Raw genomic sequence first — 18,852 nt, 5'->3', positions numbered from 1 at the left:
AAAATGAATCATGAATTTAAACAAAAAACTTTTAGGAAAAAATAGGGGAAAATTTGGAAACCTATATATATATGTTTATATATATTATATATATTATATATTTGTATATATTATATATATTTTATGTATATATTTTATATATATATATTTAAATTTTTATATTTTTATTTTTCCCCGAGACGGAGTCTTGCTCTGTCACCCAGGCTGGAGTGCAGTGGCACAATCTCAGCTCACTGCAACCTCCGCCTCCTGGGTTCAAAGTGATTCTCCTGCCTCAGCCTCCCGAGTAGCTGGGATTACAGATGCGTGCCACCACGCCTGGCTGATTTTTGTATTTTTAGTAGAGACTGGGTTTCACCATGTTGGCCAGGCTAATCTCAAACTCCTGACTTTGTGATCCACCCACCTCGGCCTCCCAAAGTGCTGGGATTACAGGCATGAACCGTCATGCCCAGCTGAGAATATATTTTGAAAGTCTCAAAATTCAATAGTAAACAAACAAATGATACTGTTAGAAAATGGGAGCTGGGTGCCATGGCTTACATCTATAATCCCAGCACTTTGGGAGGCCGAGGTGGGCAGATCACTTGAGGTCAGGAGTTTGAGACCAGCCTGGTCAACATGGTAAACCCCATCTCTACTAAAAATACAAAAATTGCCCAGGCGTGGTGGTACATGCCTGTAGTCCCAGCTACTCAGGAGGCTGAGGCTCCAAGAGAATCTCTTGAACCCAGGAGGCGGAGGTTGTAGTGAACCGAGATCGTGCCACTGCACTCCAGCTTGGGCGACAGAGTGAGACGTCTTAAAAAAAAAAAAAAAAAAAGAAAAGAAAATGGGCTAAAGACATAAACATGTTTCACCAATGAGGATATGCAGATGGCAACTAAACACATGAAAATAAGTTCAACATTGTTAGCCATAAGAGAAATGTAAAATAAAACCATATGAGATATCACCACACACCTATCAGAATAACAGAATTTTTTTTAAAATGTTGTTAACACCAAATGCTGGGGAGAGTGTGGATAAACTGGATCATATGCTGTTGGTGAGAATATAAAATGGTACAGCCACTCTGAAAAGCAGTTCAACAGTTTCTCTACAGACTAAACATGCACATCCCAAAGGCAGCTGTTGAACTCCTGGCATTTATCCTAGAGAAATGAAAACTTTTGGTCACATAAAAACTTATACATAAATGTTCTTAGCAGCTTTAATTGTAATAACCTGAAACTGGGAAAAAAAAAACTCAGATACCCTTCAGTAGGTGAATGAATAGTTACAGTTAAACTGTGGTACATACCATGGCATACTATTCAGGAAAAAGAGGGAGAAACTGAAATGTGTAACAAATTGGATTGATCTCAAGGGAATTATGTTGAATTTTAAAAGCTAATCTCAAAAGGCTACATGCTACACAGTGCATACATTTCATTTATGTAATATCCCAGAGATGATAAAACTAAGAGATGGAGAACTGATTAGTGGTTGCCAGGGGACAGGGACAGTGGAGAGGGGATTGAGTATAAAAGGGTACCATGAGAAAGTTCCTTTGTAGAAATGGAACAGTTGCAGTTACATACACACACAAAAATATATATATAAATTGGTAAAAACTGAATAAGGCCTGTAGTTAACAATATTGTACCGGTGTCAGTTTCCTGGTGGTATATAAGATGTCACTATTGGAAAAAGCTGGGTGAAGAGTGCACAGTATACTATTTTTGGAAATTCCTGTGAGCCTGTTTCAAAGTCAAAAAATTGTGAAGATAAGTATATAACTTAAAACTTTTAAAGATAAGTATATATAACTTTTGTTAGGTATTGCCAAATTTTCCTCCAGAATACTTGTTACCATTTGTGTTCCCATCAGAAATATGAGACTGCCTATTTCAGCCTAGCTTTCTAACATAATGTTAGAATGTTTTTTAATATTTGCTAATCTATTAGATGACAAATGATGTTTTAGTTTGCATTTCTCTCGTGAATGAATTTGATCATTTTCTGTTCATATATTTGAGGGCTATTTTTACATGTTTTATGTGAACTCTTCACTTTTTTTCCCCTTTTTCTATTACGTTTTGGTTCTTTGGTTCTTAAACTTTTAGAGTTCTTGATATATTACAGGTATTAGGCCTTTGTAGTATATATTGCAATTTTTCTTCCAGTTTGTCAGTTGTCTTTTGACCTTCTGGTGTTTTTTACCTTGCAGAAAGTTTTATTTCTATGCAATCTTATATTTCAATCTTTTTTCTCAGTTTTGAGTCAAGGTTATGTTTTATTGCATGTGGATTTTGAGTCATCATTTCTCTACATGAAGGTTTTGGGCAAACTGGCACATGTTTTCTTTTACTATTTGTATGATTTCATTTTTACAGTTAGGTTTTTAATCTACGTGGAGTTTTTTCTCTTAGGTATGTTATGTGAAATGGATTCAGTTTTATCTTTTCCAAATGATTATCCAACTTTTCCAACAATATGTATTAAAATGTCCATCTTGGCTGGGTGTGGTGGCTCACACCTGTAATCCCAGCACTTTGGGAGGCCGAGGTGGGCAGATCGCGAGGTCAGGAGATCGAGACCATCCTGGCTAACATGATGAAGCCCTGTCTCTACTAAAAATACAAAAAACTAGCCGGGCGTGGTGGCGGGTGCCTGTAGTCCCAGCTTCTCGGGAGGCTGAGGTAGGAGAATGGCGTGAACCCAGAAGGCGGAGCTTGCAGTGAACCGAGATAGCACCACTGCACTCCAGCCTGGGCGACAGAGCAAGACTCCATCTCAAAAAATAATAATGAATAAAATAAAATGTCCATCTTTATCTCCAGTGATTTGAGATGCCACCCTCATCATATACTAAATTTCATATACAATGAGGTCTGTTTCTTGACTTTGTATTTTACTCCACTGGACTGTTTGCCCATTCCTCCACTGGAACCACACTATAGTAACTATAGAAGCCTTAATAGTATGTTTTACTATTTGGTAGGGATAATTCTTTTTCATAGTTTTTCAGTGTTTTCCTGGATCTTCTTGCATTTATGCTTCTCCATATATTTAGTATCAACTTCCTAACTCCATGTAGTAGTAATGTGTCTTTCAGGAGTGTTTTATAATTTTCTTTGTATAAGTACTTAATATTTTGGGTGCTATTGTAAATGAGGTTTTCTGTATTATTATGGGTTTTTTTGTATTTATAAAAGCTATTGTTTTTTGTTTGTGTATTGATGGATTGAGACAGGATCTTGCTCTGTTTCCCTGTCTGGAGTGCAGTAGTGCAGTTACAGCTCACTGCAGCCTGGACCTCCTGGGCTCAGGTGATCCCCCCACCTCAGTCTCCCAAGTAGCTGGTACTACAGGTGCGTGCCACCACACCCAGCTAATTTTTGCAGAGGTAGGATTCACCATGTTAACCAGGCTGGTCTCAAACTCCTGGGCTCAAGGGATCTGCCCACCTTGGCCTTCCAGATTGCTGAAATTTCTGGTGTGAGCCACCTCACACAGGCTATCTAGTTTAAATATCAGTTATACTTGCTTCGTAAAAGGAGTTAGAAAATTTTTTTTTTCTTAATCCCAAATGTCATAGTATGTTCTTCCTTCTTAGTGCTCTAGATAAATTACCAAAATTGATTAACTCATAGTTAGGTATTACATAATAATACTCCTAGTTCAATGGCACCTTCTTATTCCCGCTGCCTTTTTAAAATTTTCTTCCAATTGCCAAAGGGTGTTTCTTTCATTTTTGTCTTTTTTTCTTTTCCAAAAACTATGCATTTCAAAAATTGCCTTCTTTAAATCACAGACTTTTAAGATCCTTCCTCGTGGTTCTGATCTACCCAGATGCTTGCTTTTTTTTTTTTTTTTTTTTTTAGCATTTTCAAACTTAATGTGGACTTAGTCTTTGTAGCAGTATTTTTAAATCAATGTTAGATCTTTCTGGTAGTTTCCCTCTTCAATTCTCCCCGTCAGGTTGTGTGTTATTTGCTCTGTTTTTGTTTTGATCTGTCTTTGATTGCCACAAATCCTGTGGAGCAGTAAGGGTAGGGTAGGAGCAGTAGAGATCATGTGCCAGGAGTTGGTATTTTTTTTCTCCTTTTAGTCACAGTTATTTTGAAGTTTTGACATCCTCTGTCTACAAGTTAGGCTGAAGGTATGATTTCATGTGGAATTTGCTTTTTCCTTCTTATTGTTTTAGGGAGGAAATAGTATAAAGTAGGTGTCCATATAGCTGCCTTTTTTTCAGCTCTGAAGAATGTTTATAGCATATTATATACATTCATTTTTTCCTCCGGTTTCTTATAAACCATAGGACAGATTAATTAGAAGCAGCAGTGACTTTTAAGGGGTGAATATAGTATAATTAACTCTTTTCTGTTGTTAAAGGTTACAGATGAGGCAATTTAAAAAGAACTGGAAGTGTGATTTAGATTCAGCCTTGAATAAATTAGAGGTATGACATTTATTATTTTAAATACATTGCTGGGATCTCCGAAAATCAATAGCAACAAAAAAGGTTTGAATAATAACCCCATTTTATGAAAAGTTTTAGAAATGTGGCTGTTATACAGAGAAAATGCTCAAGGAAAGGAAGTTTTGTTTTTCTTACAAGTTAATATTTTGAAAGGCAAACATTTTAATTTCTAGAGTTGTGGACTTTACTAAAAATAATTCTAAAAATTGTTCAGTTTCAAAATTATATTAAAGTAAAATAATTAATTCAAAGCTTAGTCTTTAATTCTTGAGGCTGGGTAGACTCGCTCAGTGCATAAGAAAGCTGAGGTACTTGTCATGGATGGCTACAGTACATGAAATGGTGGGAGAAAGCCCAGGTCACACTGAACTCTCCAACCATTTAGAGTATAAGAAATGAGGACCTTCAGGATGATTTTTACTTTTAAATTTAATATCATTTTTGTATTCATGTAGTAATTGTTGCTCTGGTTTTAATTAGTACTTTTATATTCTTAAGACAACTTCTTTCTTGATGTGAAAAACTTCTTTAGTTTGTAACAGAAATTGTAGAAAGATAATAAGTTGACTGAAATTTACTTTGTGGCCACTTTTGTAGAATGTTGTGTCCAAAACGATATGTGGGCCCAAATTATAAATGGCCAGATAACATTAAAATGCACTTTCTAAAAGTAATAAAATAATGCATTGCCATGGAGACAGTTCAAATTATGCTGCTTATCATCTGTTTTCCGTAAAATCCATCTCCACTGTCAGGTTCAGTTTTGGGAGTGAATACAGTTAAATACTTTAAGACCTGGATAATTAAAACAAATGTGCATTGTTATTTGGAATTTATAGAGGCTTTACTATAGCCAGAAAAGCAAAGTTACAATAGTGTGTTATTGATGTGATGCCTGTTAGTAAGTTTATAAGATCTACATTTTGTCTTATTAATTTATGTATATCTAATGCCGAAACGTGCTTGGCCCTAAAGACATGTTTGCATAAATGACATAGTTTTCATTCTTTTTCTTTCTTTTTTGTTTTGTTTTTAATAATTTTGATAGCATTGTAAAGAAAAAGGTGACTGGACCAAATTGGGAAAATTATACATTAACGTAAAAATGGGCTGTGAAAAATTTGCAGATTTCCAGACATTTTGTGCTTGCATTGCTGAAACACTCACAAAAAACTATGAAGATGAAAGACCAGATATTCCCTTTTGTGAATTTGCTGAAACAGGTAAAATGTAACTATTGGCCTGAATACTATGTATGAGGATGGTGCAGTTTTCTTTTTTGTTTTTTAGAGACAGGGTCTTCCTTTGTTACCCAGGCTGGAGTACAGGGGTGCGGTCATAGCTCACTGCAGCCTCAAACTCTTGGGCTCAAGCACTTCTCCTGCCTCAGCCTCCCAAGTAGTTGGGACTACAGGCACATATCACTATACCCAGCTAATTTTTTTATTTTTTGTAGACACAGAATCTTGCTTCATTGCCCAGGCTAGTCTCGAACTCTTGTGCTCAAGGGATCCTCCCACCTCAGCCTCTCAAAGCACTGGTATTACAGACATAAGTCATAGCTCGGCCAGTGGCAGTGTTCTTAAGAAGAATGTAAAACTAAAAAAAAAAAAAAAGAATGTAAAACTCTTGAATATTTTCCATGTTGTGGATAAATTAATGCAGGCTTTAGATACTCTTCCTTCTCTTTCTGAATTTTTTCATCTATTTATTGTTAAGTTAGATTATGGTAAAAGGTCAAGAATTGGTGTTTTAGTATGAAATGTTTCATATTCTTATTTTTCTTTTCACTCAGATTGGTAAAACTATTGCTAACAAATTATAGTGGAGCACCTGAATTTTTGAATTATTTAAGTTGTTACTCTCTTTACTATTACAAGTCAACAGGATTTATATAGTTTTGAATTTGTTTTGTTTTTGACCTGAGCTCTTTACTACTGTAGCCTTTATTAGGGGTTGGCAAACTTTGTCTGTAAAAAGCCAGATAGTAAATATTTTAGGCTTTGAACACACCACATGTGGTCTCTATCACATAGTTTTATTTTCTTTTTAAACGATGCTTTGAAAACAGGAAAACCATTGTTGGCTCATAGGCTATACAAAAACGGGGCACAGTTTGCCAACACCTGGTCTTTATGGTAGTATCAATAATTCTGTATTAGTTTGCCTCTTCTGTCATTTTAAGTGACTATTTTATTTTCTTTTGTATGCCTATTTGTGTTTCAGTTAGCAAAGATCCACAAAACAGTAAAGTAGATAAAGGTGTACTGGGAAGAATTGGAATCAGTGCTATGTACTTCTATCACAAGCTGTTGCAGTGGTCCAAGGTACTTAATTAAGTTTTTGTCTTGGCGTGGTATAGAGAGTACTAGTTTTAAAATTATGAACAGAATATAAGTTAACCCTGCAAATTAGGAGTTTGCTAATAATCATTACAATTGATAAAATGGGACCCAGACTAGTGAGTGATTTATTAGATGGTATATTAAGCAAATGGCTACTATTCCAAATCTCAAACTGGATGCAGTGGCATGTACCTATAGTCCCAGCTACTCAGGAAGCTGAATTCGAGGCCAACCTGGGCAACATGGACAGATTCCCGTCTTTAAAAAATAATTTTTATTATAAAAATAAATAAAATCTCAGTATAGAGAACACTTAACCCATTTATGCCAGAGATTGCAAGTGTTTTTTGTGAAAAATCAGACCTTGGTGACGACCTTGAGCAGTAGGATATAAATAACTCCCATAAGCTTAGTGTTCCAATAATGTAACACTAGGCATAAATGGGTTAAAAACCCATGCTAAATGTCATATTTATTTGAAGTAACTTTCAATTCATATTATTTTGCCAACACCTGAGTATCAGTTGTATTGTAATTTTAAAAGAGTTCAAGACACATTTCTTTGTGTTTTTTTTTTCTGTGATGGAGTTTCACTCTTGTTGCCCAGGCTGGAGTGCAATGGCGCAATCTTGGCTCACTACAGCCTCTGCCTCCCAGGTTCAAGCGATTCTCCTGCCTCAGCCTCCCAAGCAGCTGGGATTACAGGCATGTGCCACCATGCCTGGCTAATTTTGTATTTTTAGTAGAGACAGGGTTTCTCCATGTTGGTCAGGCTGGTCTCGAACTCCCAGTCTCAGGTGGTCCACCCGCCTCAGCCTTTTAAAGTGCTGGGATTACAGGTGTGAGCCACCACACCCAGCCAAGACACGTTTCTTAAGATGAACTCAGAATACTCACAATTAACAGAACTTCTTAAAAATCACCACTTAGAATACTTCGGAACACTGTATACCATATATCTTGATGTCTAACTTTGAGGCTTAGCTTACCATAGAGGTGGTATAGTGACTCAGGACCATACTGTATTACCATTCTTCACATATTCCTGAGGTGGCAGGTGGAGTTATAGACTCAATAAAGTTCAAGTAGAGGACAGGAAATCCAAAATAGGGAGGAAGTGCTGAGGGATGGAGTTACATAGAGAGTGGAGTAGAGAGTGTGGTCACTATTGAATTAACTAATAAAGTATATCTTTTGTTACTTGCTACTTTTATAAAGAGGTTATTTCACAATTGAATATATATGTTCAATAACATTTAAGTACATGGTCACCTGTATACCTACAAAATTCATGAGTTAAAAAGAAAAAAATTTTTAACTTAGAACGGTTGTATAGTAGGTCTCCAGGCTCAAAAGTCTTCAGGAAGCTTAGCTCTTATTGTGTGGTAGGCCTGGAGTAGGCAAGGTGTACCTTGTGTTTGCTCTCGCAATCGAGCTTAAGGTTGGTCATAGCATTAATTTCTTGACTATTTAGTGCTTGGGAATTTGAGGACTACCTAACAAGAAGATCCTTTATAAAAATTCAGACTGGGCTGGGAGCGGTGGCTCACACCTGTAATCCCAGCACTTTGGGAGGCTGAGGCGGGGGGATCACTTGAGGTCCGGAGTTCAAGACCAGCCTAGCCAACATGGTGAAACCCCATCTCTACTAAAAAATACAAAAAATAGCAGGGGGTGGTGGCATTAATCGGGAGGCTGAGACAGGAGAATTGCTTGAACCCGGGAGGCGGAGGTTGCAGTGAACCGAGATCAAACCACTGCCCTCCAGCCTGGGTGACAGATCAAGACTCCATCTCTTAATGCCATCCCTCCCCCCTCCCCCAACCCCATGACAGGCCCCAATGTGTGATGTTCCCCACCCTGTGTCCAAGTGTTCTTATTGTTCAATTCCCACCTATGAGTGAGAGCATGCGGTGTCTGGTTTTCTATCCTTGTGATAGTTTGCTAAGAATGAGGTTTCCAGCTTCATCTATGTCCCTACAAAGGATATGAACTCATCCTTTTTTATGGCTGCATAGTATTCCATGGTGTATATGTGCCACAGTTTTTTAATCCAGTCTATCACTGATGGACATTTGGGTTGATTCCAAGTCTTCGCTATTGTGAATAGTGCCGCAATAAACATACATGTGCATGTGTCTTTATAGACTGCATCTCAAATTAAAAAAAAGAGAAACTTAGACTGATTTTGCTGAAATTTTAGAGTATATTTTAATTTTATTTGGTTATTATTTAAGACTGGTAGATTGGTGAATTTTATCTATTTTAATTAAAAATTTTAACTACTTTAGAAAATTATTTTATTAGTTTGAATTTTTTAATGAAACCTATTCCTTTTTGAATGTAAAAATAAAATCATTGACAGTAAACTAAACATATCCCTTTAAAAATGCACTCGTTTATACAGTCATCTTGAAAGTACCTTGACATCATAATAAGCATCTAATTCAAATAGTATAGAATATAAAATAAGGGTCTGTACACTAAGGCCCATGGGCCAGAACTCACCCAAAGCCTGTTTTTGTACAGCCGTCAAGCTAAGACTTTTTTACATTTTTAAAGAGTTATAAATTTAAAAAACAACAATCAAAAAGAATGTACAACAGACTAATTGTGGCCTGCAAAGCCTAAGCTATTTACTATCTGGCCATTTACAGGAAAAGCTTGCTGACTCATGGTATAAAATAATGATATATGTCCAATTTCTGATGTCCAAACCAAAGGTAATTTTCATGTAGAATACATGAAATAATTAGTCTACTGAATTAAGAATTTTAGCTAACAAGTTTATCCTTTTTTTCACTATCATTCTTTTGTCTAAATTTTTTGGGAGGTAGGGCAGGGGTTTCACCACACTCCCCAGGCTGGTCTCAAACTTCTGGGCTCTAGTGATCATCCCATCTCAGCCTCCTCCGGAGTATGTTTAAATTTGATAACAAATTATTTTCATTTTTACTGTCTCTCCCTCCTGGATCCCAGATTGACCAACAGAAGAGGAGCAAAAACATATAATCAGTAGTTTTCTGTGCTAAATCATGGAAGCCTTTCATCAAATGAAATCTTAAGGAGAAGTTTAGTGTATAAAACAAATAAAAAGAAGGCTTCTGATAAAGGGGGTCTGGTGGTATTGGTGGGAAGAGGTGGTTAATATGAGGCAGAGCCTTGCTTGTTCCTCTTTCCCTTTCTTCTGTATGGCTGAACAGGAAGGGGCTTAAGAAAAGAGTCTTGGAGCAGCTTAACAGCCAACAGTCTAGTATGATGATTCAAACTGGATAATTGGCTTGTGAATAATTATCAATGGCTTTGTGTGTTTGTAAATGATTGATACCCAATTAGTGTTCTTTATTTTTATTCTAGGGAAGGAAGGTCTTAGATAAACTATATGAATTAAAAATACACTTTACAAGTTTAAAAGGGCTTATAGGGCCTGAGAAGTTAGCATCAAGATGTCAAATTGTGAATGTTGCAGCAGAAATTTTTCTAAAAAGTGGAAGCCTAGATGGTGCCATTTGGGTAATGAGGGGTAAGTCCTGATATATGCAAGCATAAAATAATTCATTATACTTGTCATGCATTTTTGTCTATGTAATTACCTTAAGTTGATATTGAACTGTGGTTAATAGTTTGGTCTAAAACCTGGTGAACATGTGGGTAGGAAAGGTTGTTATGTAAACTGAAAGGGGAAAGTTAACTTAGCCTTAAAGAAGAAATTATGTGAGCCTTTGTTCATTTAAAAACTAGTTCTTGCTGGGCTGGGTATGGTGACTCACGCCTGTAATCCCAGCACTTTGGGAGGCCAAGGCGGTGGATCACCTGAGGTCAGGAGTTCGAGACCAGCCTGACCAACATGGCAAAACACTGTCTCTACTAAAAGTACAAAAATTAGCCAGGCGTGGTGGTGGGCGCCTGTAATCCCAACTACTCAGGAGGCTGAGGCAGGAGAATCGCTTGAACTCAGGAGGCGGAGGTTGCAGTGAGCCGAGATCGCGCCATTGCAGTCCAGGCTGGGCGATGGAACGAGACTCCATCTCAACAACAAAAACAACAAAAAACCTAGTTCTTGCTATGGCCTAGGCTCCGTATTAATGCTTTCCCTGAATTATCCCAAATAATCTTCATAGAACCCTGAATTTGGAACTATTAAAATCCCCATTTTATCGATAAGAAAATGCTGTCAGAGATATTAACCAACTTGCCCAAAATGACATAACAAGTAAGGAATGGAGGCCAAATTCAAATCCAGACAATCCAGCTTCGGAGCCCAGGCTTCAGCCGCTGTGTAAAATGGAAATCCTGATTGCAGTGTGCATAAACTCTATCTTCATATGTATGGGCAAACATGACTTCAAACCAAGATGAGTAGAGCTTACTTTCCTTGATAAGGCAATTCTTCTAAGCAGAAATTACAGTGAAATTAAGCCAGCAGGAACAAATAAGGTTAGTTTGGTATGAGAAAAATTAAAAAGAGCACAATAGTGTTACGATACTAATGAAGCCAATGATAGCTCTGGCTATTCGGACCATCAGGCAGATTTTATTTGATAAAATGGGATAAGAACGAAGAAACCTCAAGGATCTCAAGAGTTTAGGTGGGAAGATGGAATCAATAAATAAAGCAAATGGAGAACTGTAAAACACACAAACACTAGCACATATATATATATATTCATATACATGTGATTCATATATGGGAAATATATGTATATAAAATATCTTGTATATGTTTAATATACAAGGGCTTAATACAGAGGTTGTGAGTAGGCTTCATTCAAAAGCTCATTTGTAAAGGTATTCTTCAACTTAAACGTAGTCAGTGAGGTTTCCTAAGTGGGAAGAGTACCAAAATACAAAAATAGAAATTAGTGAAATGTAAGCCAGAGCTCACAAGCTCTGTGAGGAAAGAAGCGATGTGGCAAGAAATGGGAAGGGGAAAATCGTTTATAAAAATGAACTTGAGTCACCTTATGATAGGAACCTCCTGTCTAAAAGTTTGTGGCAAAACCAGTCTTTCTCAAACTAGAAACTGGGGGAGTTTGTGGGAGAGATGTGGAGTGATCCTTGGAGATTTTGTTTTAAATTTCAAGGTTTCTGTTTTAGACTAACTAAACTTCTATCAATTATAAGCAGTATTCTTTTTTTGCAGTGACAGTTTCAGCTAAAAGTAATTTTCATAAGTAAAATTTTATTTCTACAAAAGGAGAGCCCACAGAAGTATGCTCAGTTGTTACTATAATTTTTTAATTCTTAAAAGGGCTCTATAGTGAACAGGCCATTCCCAAGAAAGGAAATACAAATGGCTCGATCTCACTGATAATAAGTGAGATTAATACTCACTTGTAATAAGACAAATATACATTACAATTACAAACACCATTTTGAACCCATTAGACTATCAAAGATCAAAGTTTGGTGATATGCTTTTTGTGAGGGTATAGAGAAATAGACATTCACAGAGGTTGTCTTTAGGAGCTTTTTGGCAACATAAATGTCAAAAGTTTAAAACACATTTTTTTCATTTACTAATTCCATTTCTAAGAATTTGTACTGCACACACATTTATACCTGTATACAAAGGTATGCATATTAAATTATCTGGAATCTTTTGTTACACCAACAATGGTAAAAGAATTCCAGGTAGCTTAAATGCTCATTAAGAGAATACCAGTTGAACTGTGTTATAGCCATATGATAAAGCAGAATGAGGCAGATCTGTAAGTGTTCATTTGGAATGATCTTCAAGACCTATTGCAAAGCCAAAAAAAAAAAAAGGAATGTACAGAGCAGTTGCTACCATTTGAATAAGAATAATAATACAATGGATAAATACATATTTGCTTATATACCCTTAAAATGTGTGTAGAAGGATGCACAAGAAACTAGTAATAGTGGCTGACTCTGCCTCTGGGAAGAGAAATTGAGTGCTTGGAGGACAGAGTAACAGATTAACTTTTTACATATATTTTTCCTTTTTAAAAATATGCTTTTATTACCTACCGAATTTGCAAAAGACAGAGTTACATGCATTGCTCAAGTTTGAGAAATGCAGAATATCTCACACATTTTTTTGTTTGGTGGGTGGCAGACTTGATGGCGAGAAGAAATCTATTGTTTTGGCATTTCACTTTGACATTTCAAACTCTTTCTCATACTAGTGCTTTTTATCCTGCAAATGAGCAACAGATTGCTACCATGCCATCTCCTAATACTAATATAAAAAAGTCTTGAAATATAAAATGGTTTTAAGACCATCATTTTATAATCCTTGTTCAGAGGCTGAAAAATAAGTATCTTAGCTCTCTATAATCAAATTTTGTAAAAAAGTTATGCCATTTATTGAGAAACTGCCTTTGAATTTTGAAATAACTTATTGCCTTTGTATAAGTAATACATATTAATAAATATGGAAAGCTGGATAAGCAAAACTAATGATAAAATTCCCTTATCATTTGGTCACCTAGAAATTGCTATTATCCACTTTAATGTTGTTATACAGACACTTTTATACTCTGCATTTTGTTTTCAGGCAGTAGCCTTTCAGTGAAAAATGTTTCTACAGCATCACTTACTGGGCTGCATGGTTTTCTATCTTATAAATAGTCAGATGGATAGATCCATCTTTTGATCCATGAATCCACTTTTACTGAACTAGCTTGTTTTTCAGATTTCAGTTGTAAACAATAATTCCTGCTAAACGTCACCACTAAATCTTACTTTTCCTTAGGATAAATTCTGATGCAATTGCTGTGTTAAAGGGTAAAGGCATTTTAAAGCTTTTTGGTAAATGTCAACAAATTTGCCCTATTCAGATTTGCAGATGTTATTTCAGGTTTATTAGAAAGCTCCCCCGGGCCAGGTGCGGTGGCTCACGCCTGTAATCCCAGCACTTTGGGAGGCCGAGGCGGGTGGATCACGAGGTCAGGAGATCAAGACCATCCTGGCTAACACAGTGAAACCCCGTCTCTACTAAAAATACAAAAAAAAAATTAGCTGGGCATGGTGGCGGGCGCCTGTAGTCCCAGCTACCCTGGAGGCTGAGACAGGAGAATGGCGTGAACCTGGGAGGCGGAGCTTGCAGTGAGCCGAGATCATGCCACTGCACTCCAGCCTGGGGCGACAAAGCGAGACTCTGTCTCAAAAAAAAAAAAAAAAGAGAAATCCTCCCACTTTATTAGAAAATCCTAGAGAGTTATTTCCTTTAGATATAGCTTCTATACAAACATGTCCTTTTAGGGATCACAGGTGCAGATGTTAGTTAACAATTCCAGATGTTAGTGCCTGATACTATGTTTTTTGGTTATCAGACAGGCAGACTGGTACATTCCAGGTTATGCAAACCCTAATCTAGCTATTCATTACATTCCATTCCAGGTCTTTTCTCTGTGAGTAGACTATAAAAGTCCTCTACACCTTCAGTTAGATTGTAGTAATTACAGTCTTCTTAACAGTGTATGAAGATGCAGCTTATGAAATACCCTTGCCAACAATTAGTATTATTATTTTTGTTATCTCTGCTAGTTTGATAGGGTAAAAGTTATATTCACAGCTTTACTTTGCATTTTTATTTTATTTTATTTTTTTTGAGACGGAGTCTTGCTCTGTCGCCCAGGCTAGAGTGCAGTGGCGTGATCTCGGCTCACTGCAAGCTCCACCTCTCGGGTTCACACCATTCTCCTGCCTCAGCCTCCCGAGTAGCTGGGACTACAGGCGCCCGCCACCACGCTAATATTTTGTATTTTTAGTAGAGATGGGGTTTCACCATGTTAGGCAGGATGGTCTCAATCTCCTGAACTTGCGATCTGCCCGCCTCAGCCTCCCAAAGTACTGGGATTACAGGCGTGAGCCACTGTGCCCGGCCAACTTTGCATTTAATTATTAAAGAAATTTTTTCCCCATCTGGACCTTACTTTTTTGTGAATTGCCTGTTTATGTTCTTTGTCCGTTTTCTGAATTTAGCATTTCTCTTCATTATTGGTTTCATAATAATGTGAGTATTCACTATCTACCAAGCATTGTGCTAAGTGTATTATTTGTGTCATCTCATCTAATCAATACTAACCCCATAACGTAGGTAATAGTATCCCAGGATGAGGACGCTGAGGTTCAGAGAAGATCACACAACAAATAAATTTAAAGCAGGAATTCCAATCCAGGTCTGTCTGACTGCAAAGCCCATATTTTTAACTACTACACCAGTACTATTGTTTTCCTAGTTTTTCCTCTAAATAGACTTCATAAAATTGCAACTACATCAGAAGCAGAAACTACACCAGAAGCAGAAACTACACAAACAGATCCAAACCTAAGATAGTCAACCTCCTGAGCAAAATGGTTGTATTGAGCTTGTTTTTGGTAAATCTAAGACAGGTGTTCTCAAGCTTGATCATCAGAATTCTCTAGAGGGCTTGTTAAAACACATATTGCTGGGCCCACCCCCAAATTTTCTGATTCATTAAGTTTGGGGTGGGTCCTAAAAATCTGCATGTCTGTCAGGTTTTTAGGTGTTGATGCTGCCGATCTGGGGACCTCACTTTGAAGACCACTGCCCTACACCACTCTCACATAGTGACATTTTCTCATACCTTACCTGTGTTCCTAAACCATACCCCCTCAAGTCTCTCCCCCGCTGCGTTCTTTAACCACGGCTATAAATACTACCATTTTTATTTCTTTGAAAGTTAATTACATTTATAGTATTTCACCTGTGGTGGTACCTGGCACAGAGTAAATATTTAGTAAATATTAGTTGAGGTGAATGGATGGATGGATGGATGGATGAATGGATGGATTTTCTTCATTTATGTATCTTTATACCTTCCAAAGAGGAAATGGTTGGAGGTTTTGAAAGAACGTATGTGTGTGTGTGTTTATACTATGAAATTTAACATAAAGTTTAGCACACACATGTGGGCCAGTGCCTGTGACTACAGTACTAATATAAGCATATAAACAATGTTAATATTTAAGAAAAATCATTTCAGAAAAAACGTGTTGTCTTCATTTTCTTTCTCTTTTTTTTTTTTTTTTTTTTTTCTGAGATGGAATCTTGCTCCGTCACCCAGGCTAGAGTGCAATGGCATGATCTCAGCTCACTGCAACCTTTGCCTCCCGGGTTCAAGCAATTCTTCTGCCTCAGCCTCCCAAGTAGCTGGGATTACAGGTGTGTGCCACCACGTCCGGCTATTTTTTTTTTTTAGTAGGACAGGGTTTCTCCATGTTGGTCAGGCTGGTCTCGAACTGCTGACCTCAGGTGATCCGCCTGCCTTGGCCTCCCAAAGAGCTGGGATTACAGGTGTGAGCCATCACGCCTGGCATCTTCATTTTCAATCAGTGGATGGATCTTCCCAGCACAAAGCTGTGTTAGACCAGGCCATCTTTAGTCTTTGATTGAATACCACAGTTCCACTTACATCTACTCATCAAGACCTACTACTTAGGTCATTAACACCTCTTTCTCAAATAATTTTCACCAAATGTGAACCCTGGTTATTTGCAGTCATGGGATTTTTAATTATTTCTAAAATACTTCTTTGTACTTTTCTGTTTTGCTTGAGTTTTTTATAGTAAACATTTATATTTTAAAAATAAACATTTAAGGCCAGGCACAGTGACTCACGCCTATAATCCCAGCACTTTGGGAGGCCAAGGCAGTTGGATCATTTGAGCTCAGGAGTTTGAGACCAGCCTGAGCAACGTAGTGAGACCCTGTCTCTATGAAATTTTTTAAAAAAATTTTAATTAGCCAGGCATGGTAGCACACGCCTGTAGTCTCAGCTACTCAGGAGGCTGAGGTGGGAGGATTGCTTGAGCCCCAGAGGTCGAGTCTGCATTGAGCAGTGATCATGCCACTTCACTCCAACCTGGGCAACAGAGTTGTCTCAAAAAAAATAAACATTTTTTTAAAGTCAATCAAGCAACTTAGCCTCATCCAAATATTTGTGAAATCACAGACTGTGATTTGCATATTTAATGTATCTTTATAATTTTTAAATATTAAAATTAAATTTTTTAAATATTAAAATACAATTATTAAAATTCTAATGTAACACCTAAAATTTTCAGGTACCATCAGTGATGTGTATATCACACTTAGGAAATGTCACACTGTATAATAATGTCCCTTTTATATTGCAATAGTTTTACAAATTAAAGATACTGGTCCTTGATCTGTTGGGTATTTACAAATATTTTTCCTAGCTTTTCATTTTTCTTTAACTTTATGATATTTTTTTTGCAGTTTTTGTTTTCTTTTGCCACTGACATTTTTCTACTTAATATAAACTGCTGCTTTTTAAACATTTAATAATTTTTGTTTTGTATCATGCTTTTAGGCAGTCCTTAGTCACCTCAAAGTTACATATTCATCCATATGTTCTTCCAATTTTTTCATTTGTTGTTAGTTTTAAATTTGGTATTAGATGGGAAGTTAATTTTATTTATTTCCCCAAAATGTTTTCCCATTTCATTCTTTACTCACTTACTTGAAATGCCATTTTTATCACATATTAGAATCTTGAATCTGTTGGGTCTGTTTCTGCACCTTTCCCCCAAGCATCTCTGTGTTTCTATGCTAGCACGATGCTCTTTTTATTTAATATAATCTTAGAATATGTGATATTTGTCTATCCTCTCTCCACTTGTCTCCATTTGTCTATCCACACTCACTCCTCTTCTAAATTGCTCTTTGCTATTCTTGTTTATTCTTTGAATGAATTTTGGAATTACTGAATCAGATTTTAATACAGTCCTGTAGAAAATTTGATTGGGATTATATCAAATGTATACCTTGGCCGGGCTTGGTGGCTCATGACTGTAATCCCAGCACTTTGGGAGGCCAAGGCCTGTGGATCACTTGAGGTCAGGAGTTCAAGACCAGCCTGGCCAATGTGGTGAAACCTTGTCACTAAGAAAAATACAAAAATTAGCCTAGCGTTGTGGTGGGCTCTGGTAATCCCAGCTACTCTGGAGGCTGAGGCACGAGAATCACTTAAACCCAGGAGGCGGAGGTTGCAGTGAGCCAAGATCGTACCACTGCACTTCAGCATGGGCAAGAGAGCAAGACTCGGTCTCAAAAAAATAAATAAAAATAAATGTATACCTTAAGGGAAAAATAGGTATCTTTAGATATTCCCCCATTTTAGTATTCACTGTTGTAAAGGATAACTATTTGTTTGATAGTCTCACTGACAAGCCTGGAAATTCATTTAATAGTTTTATGTTCCCAGTGTGTGTATTCAAAATCTTGTGTGAGTAATGACTGAATGTGCATATGTCAGAAGGTAAGTGGATAAAGACAGGCTATTATGGAAAATATGCTCTCCCTTTGATTCTGAGATTTTAGACAAATAGAAAATATTTCCCAAATATGAAACAGAGAAAAACATGAAGATGAATGCTATAACAACTTTTACTGCTATAATACTAGTATTAAGCCCACTAGTAAACTGTTTCTTATTCTTGGGAATTTAATTCTCGTAAGAGTTCTCATAAAATATTCATAAAAGTATTTATGTTGGTAGAATTGTGAACTAGCCAGATTAAATTTAAAGCTATTAATTTCTAAGTGACTTCTCAGTTACCAGTTTCTGTCAATTTTGATACATAGAATAGTGAGCTTACTCAGATTTTTTTTTCTTCTTAAAAACAGAGGTTTGATTGTGTTTGGTCCACAGTCGGTATTTCACATTATTTCATGGTGCAGGGCCCCTGGGTGGGAATCCCTGTGCAGAACTTGACGGGTCCTGTGGCCAGGGGTGACGAAGCAGTATAGCTGGTCAGGCCAGGAAGGGGAGAAGAAGGGCTGGGGCTCCTTAAAACCTACTGAGGGGTGGGCATGGTAGCTCACGCCTATAATCCCAGCACTTTGGGAGGCCGAGGTGGGTGGGTCGATCACCTGAGGTCAGGAGTTCGAGACCATCCTGGCCAACATGGTGAAACCCTGTCTCTACTAAAAATACAAAAATTAGCCAGGCGTGGTGGCAGGCACGTGTAGTCCCAGCTACTAAAGAGGCTGAGGTAGGAGAATCACTTGAACCCGGGAGG

The 18,852-nt window shown here is 37.2% G+C and overlaps 1 protein-coding gene across 1 annotated transcript in view; it reads left to right on the top strand.

The window, feature by feature from the left end:
* TOPAZ1 (testis and ovary specific TOPAZ 1) overlaps positions 1-18,852 on the top strand; it is an 88,940-nt gene that overhangs the window by 56,265 nt on the left and 13,823 nt on the right. Inside the window, exons 13-16 of the mRNA XM_032159131.2 lie at positions 4,381-4,447; positions 5,517-5,691; positions 6,695-6,795; positions 10,171-10,336. Of these exons, the coding sequence (XP_032015022.1) occupies positions 4,381-4,447; positions 5,517-5,691; positions 6,695-6,795; positions 10,171-10,336 (509 nt within the window). The remainder of the gene's footprint in view (positions 1-4,380; positions 4,448-5,516; positions 5,692-6,694; positions 6,796-10,170; positions 10,337-18,852) is intronic.

The sequence above is a fragment of the Hylobates moloch genome, unplaced genomic scaffold (genome assembly GCF_009828535.3).
Source record: "Hylobates moloch isolate HMO894 unplaced genomic scaffold, HMol_V3 SCAFFOLD_8, whole genome shotgun sequence".
NCBI lineage: Eukaryota > Metazoa > Chordata > Mammalia > Primates > Hylobatidae > Hylobates > Hylobates moloch.
This window is presented reverse-complemented; position numbering and strand designations above follow the sequence as displayed.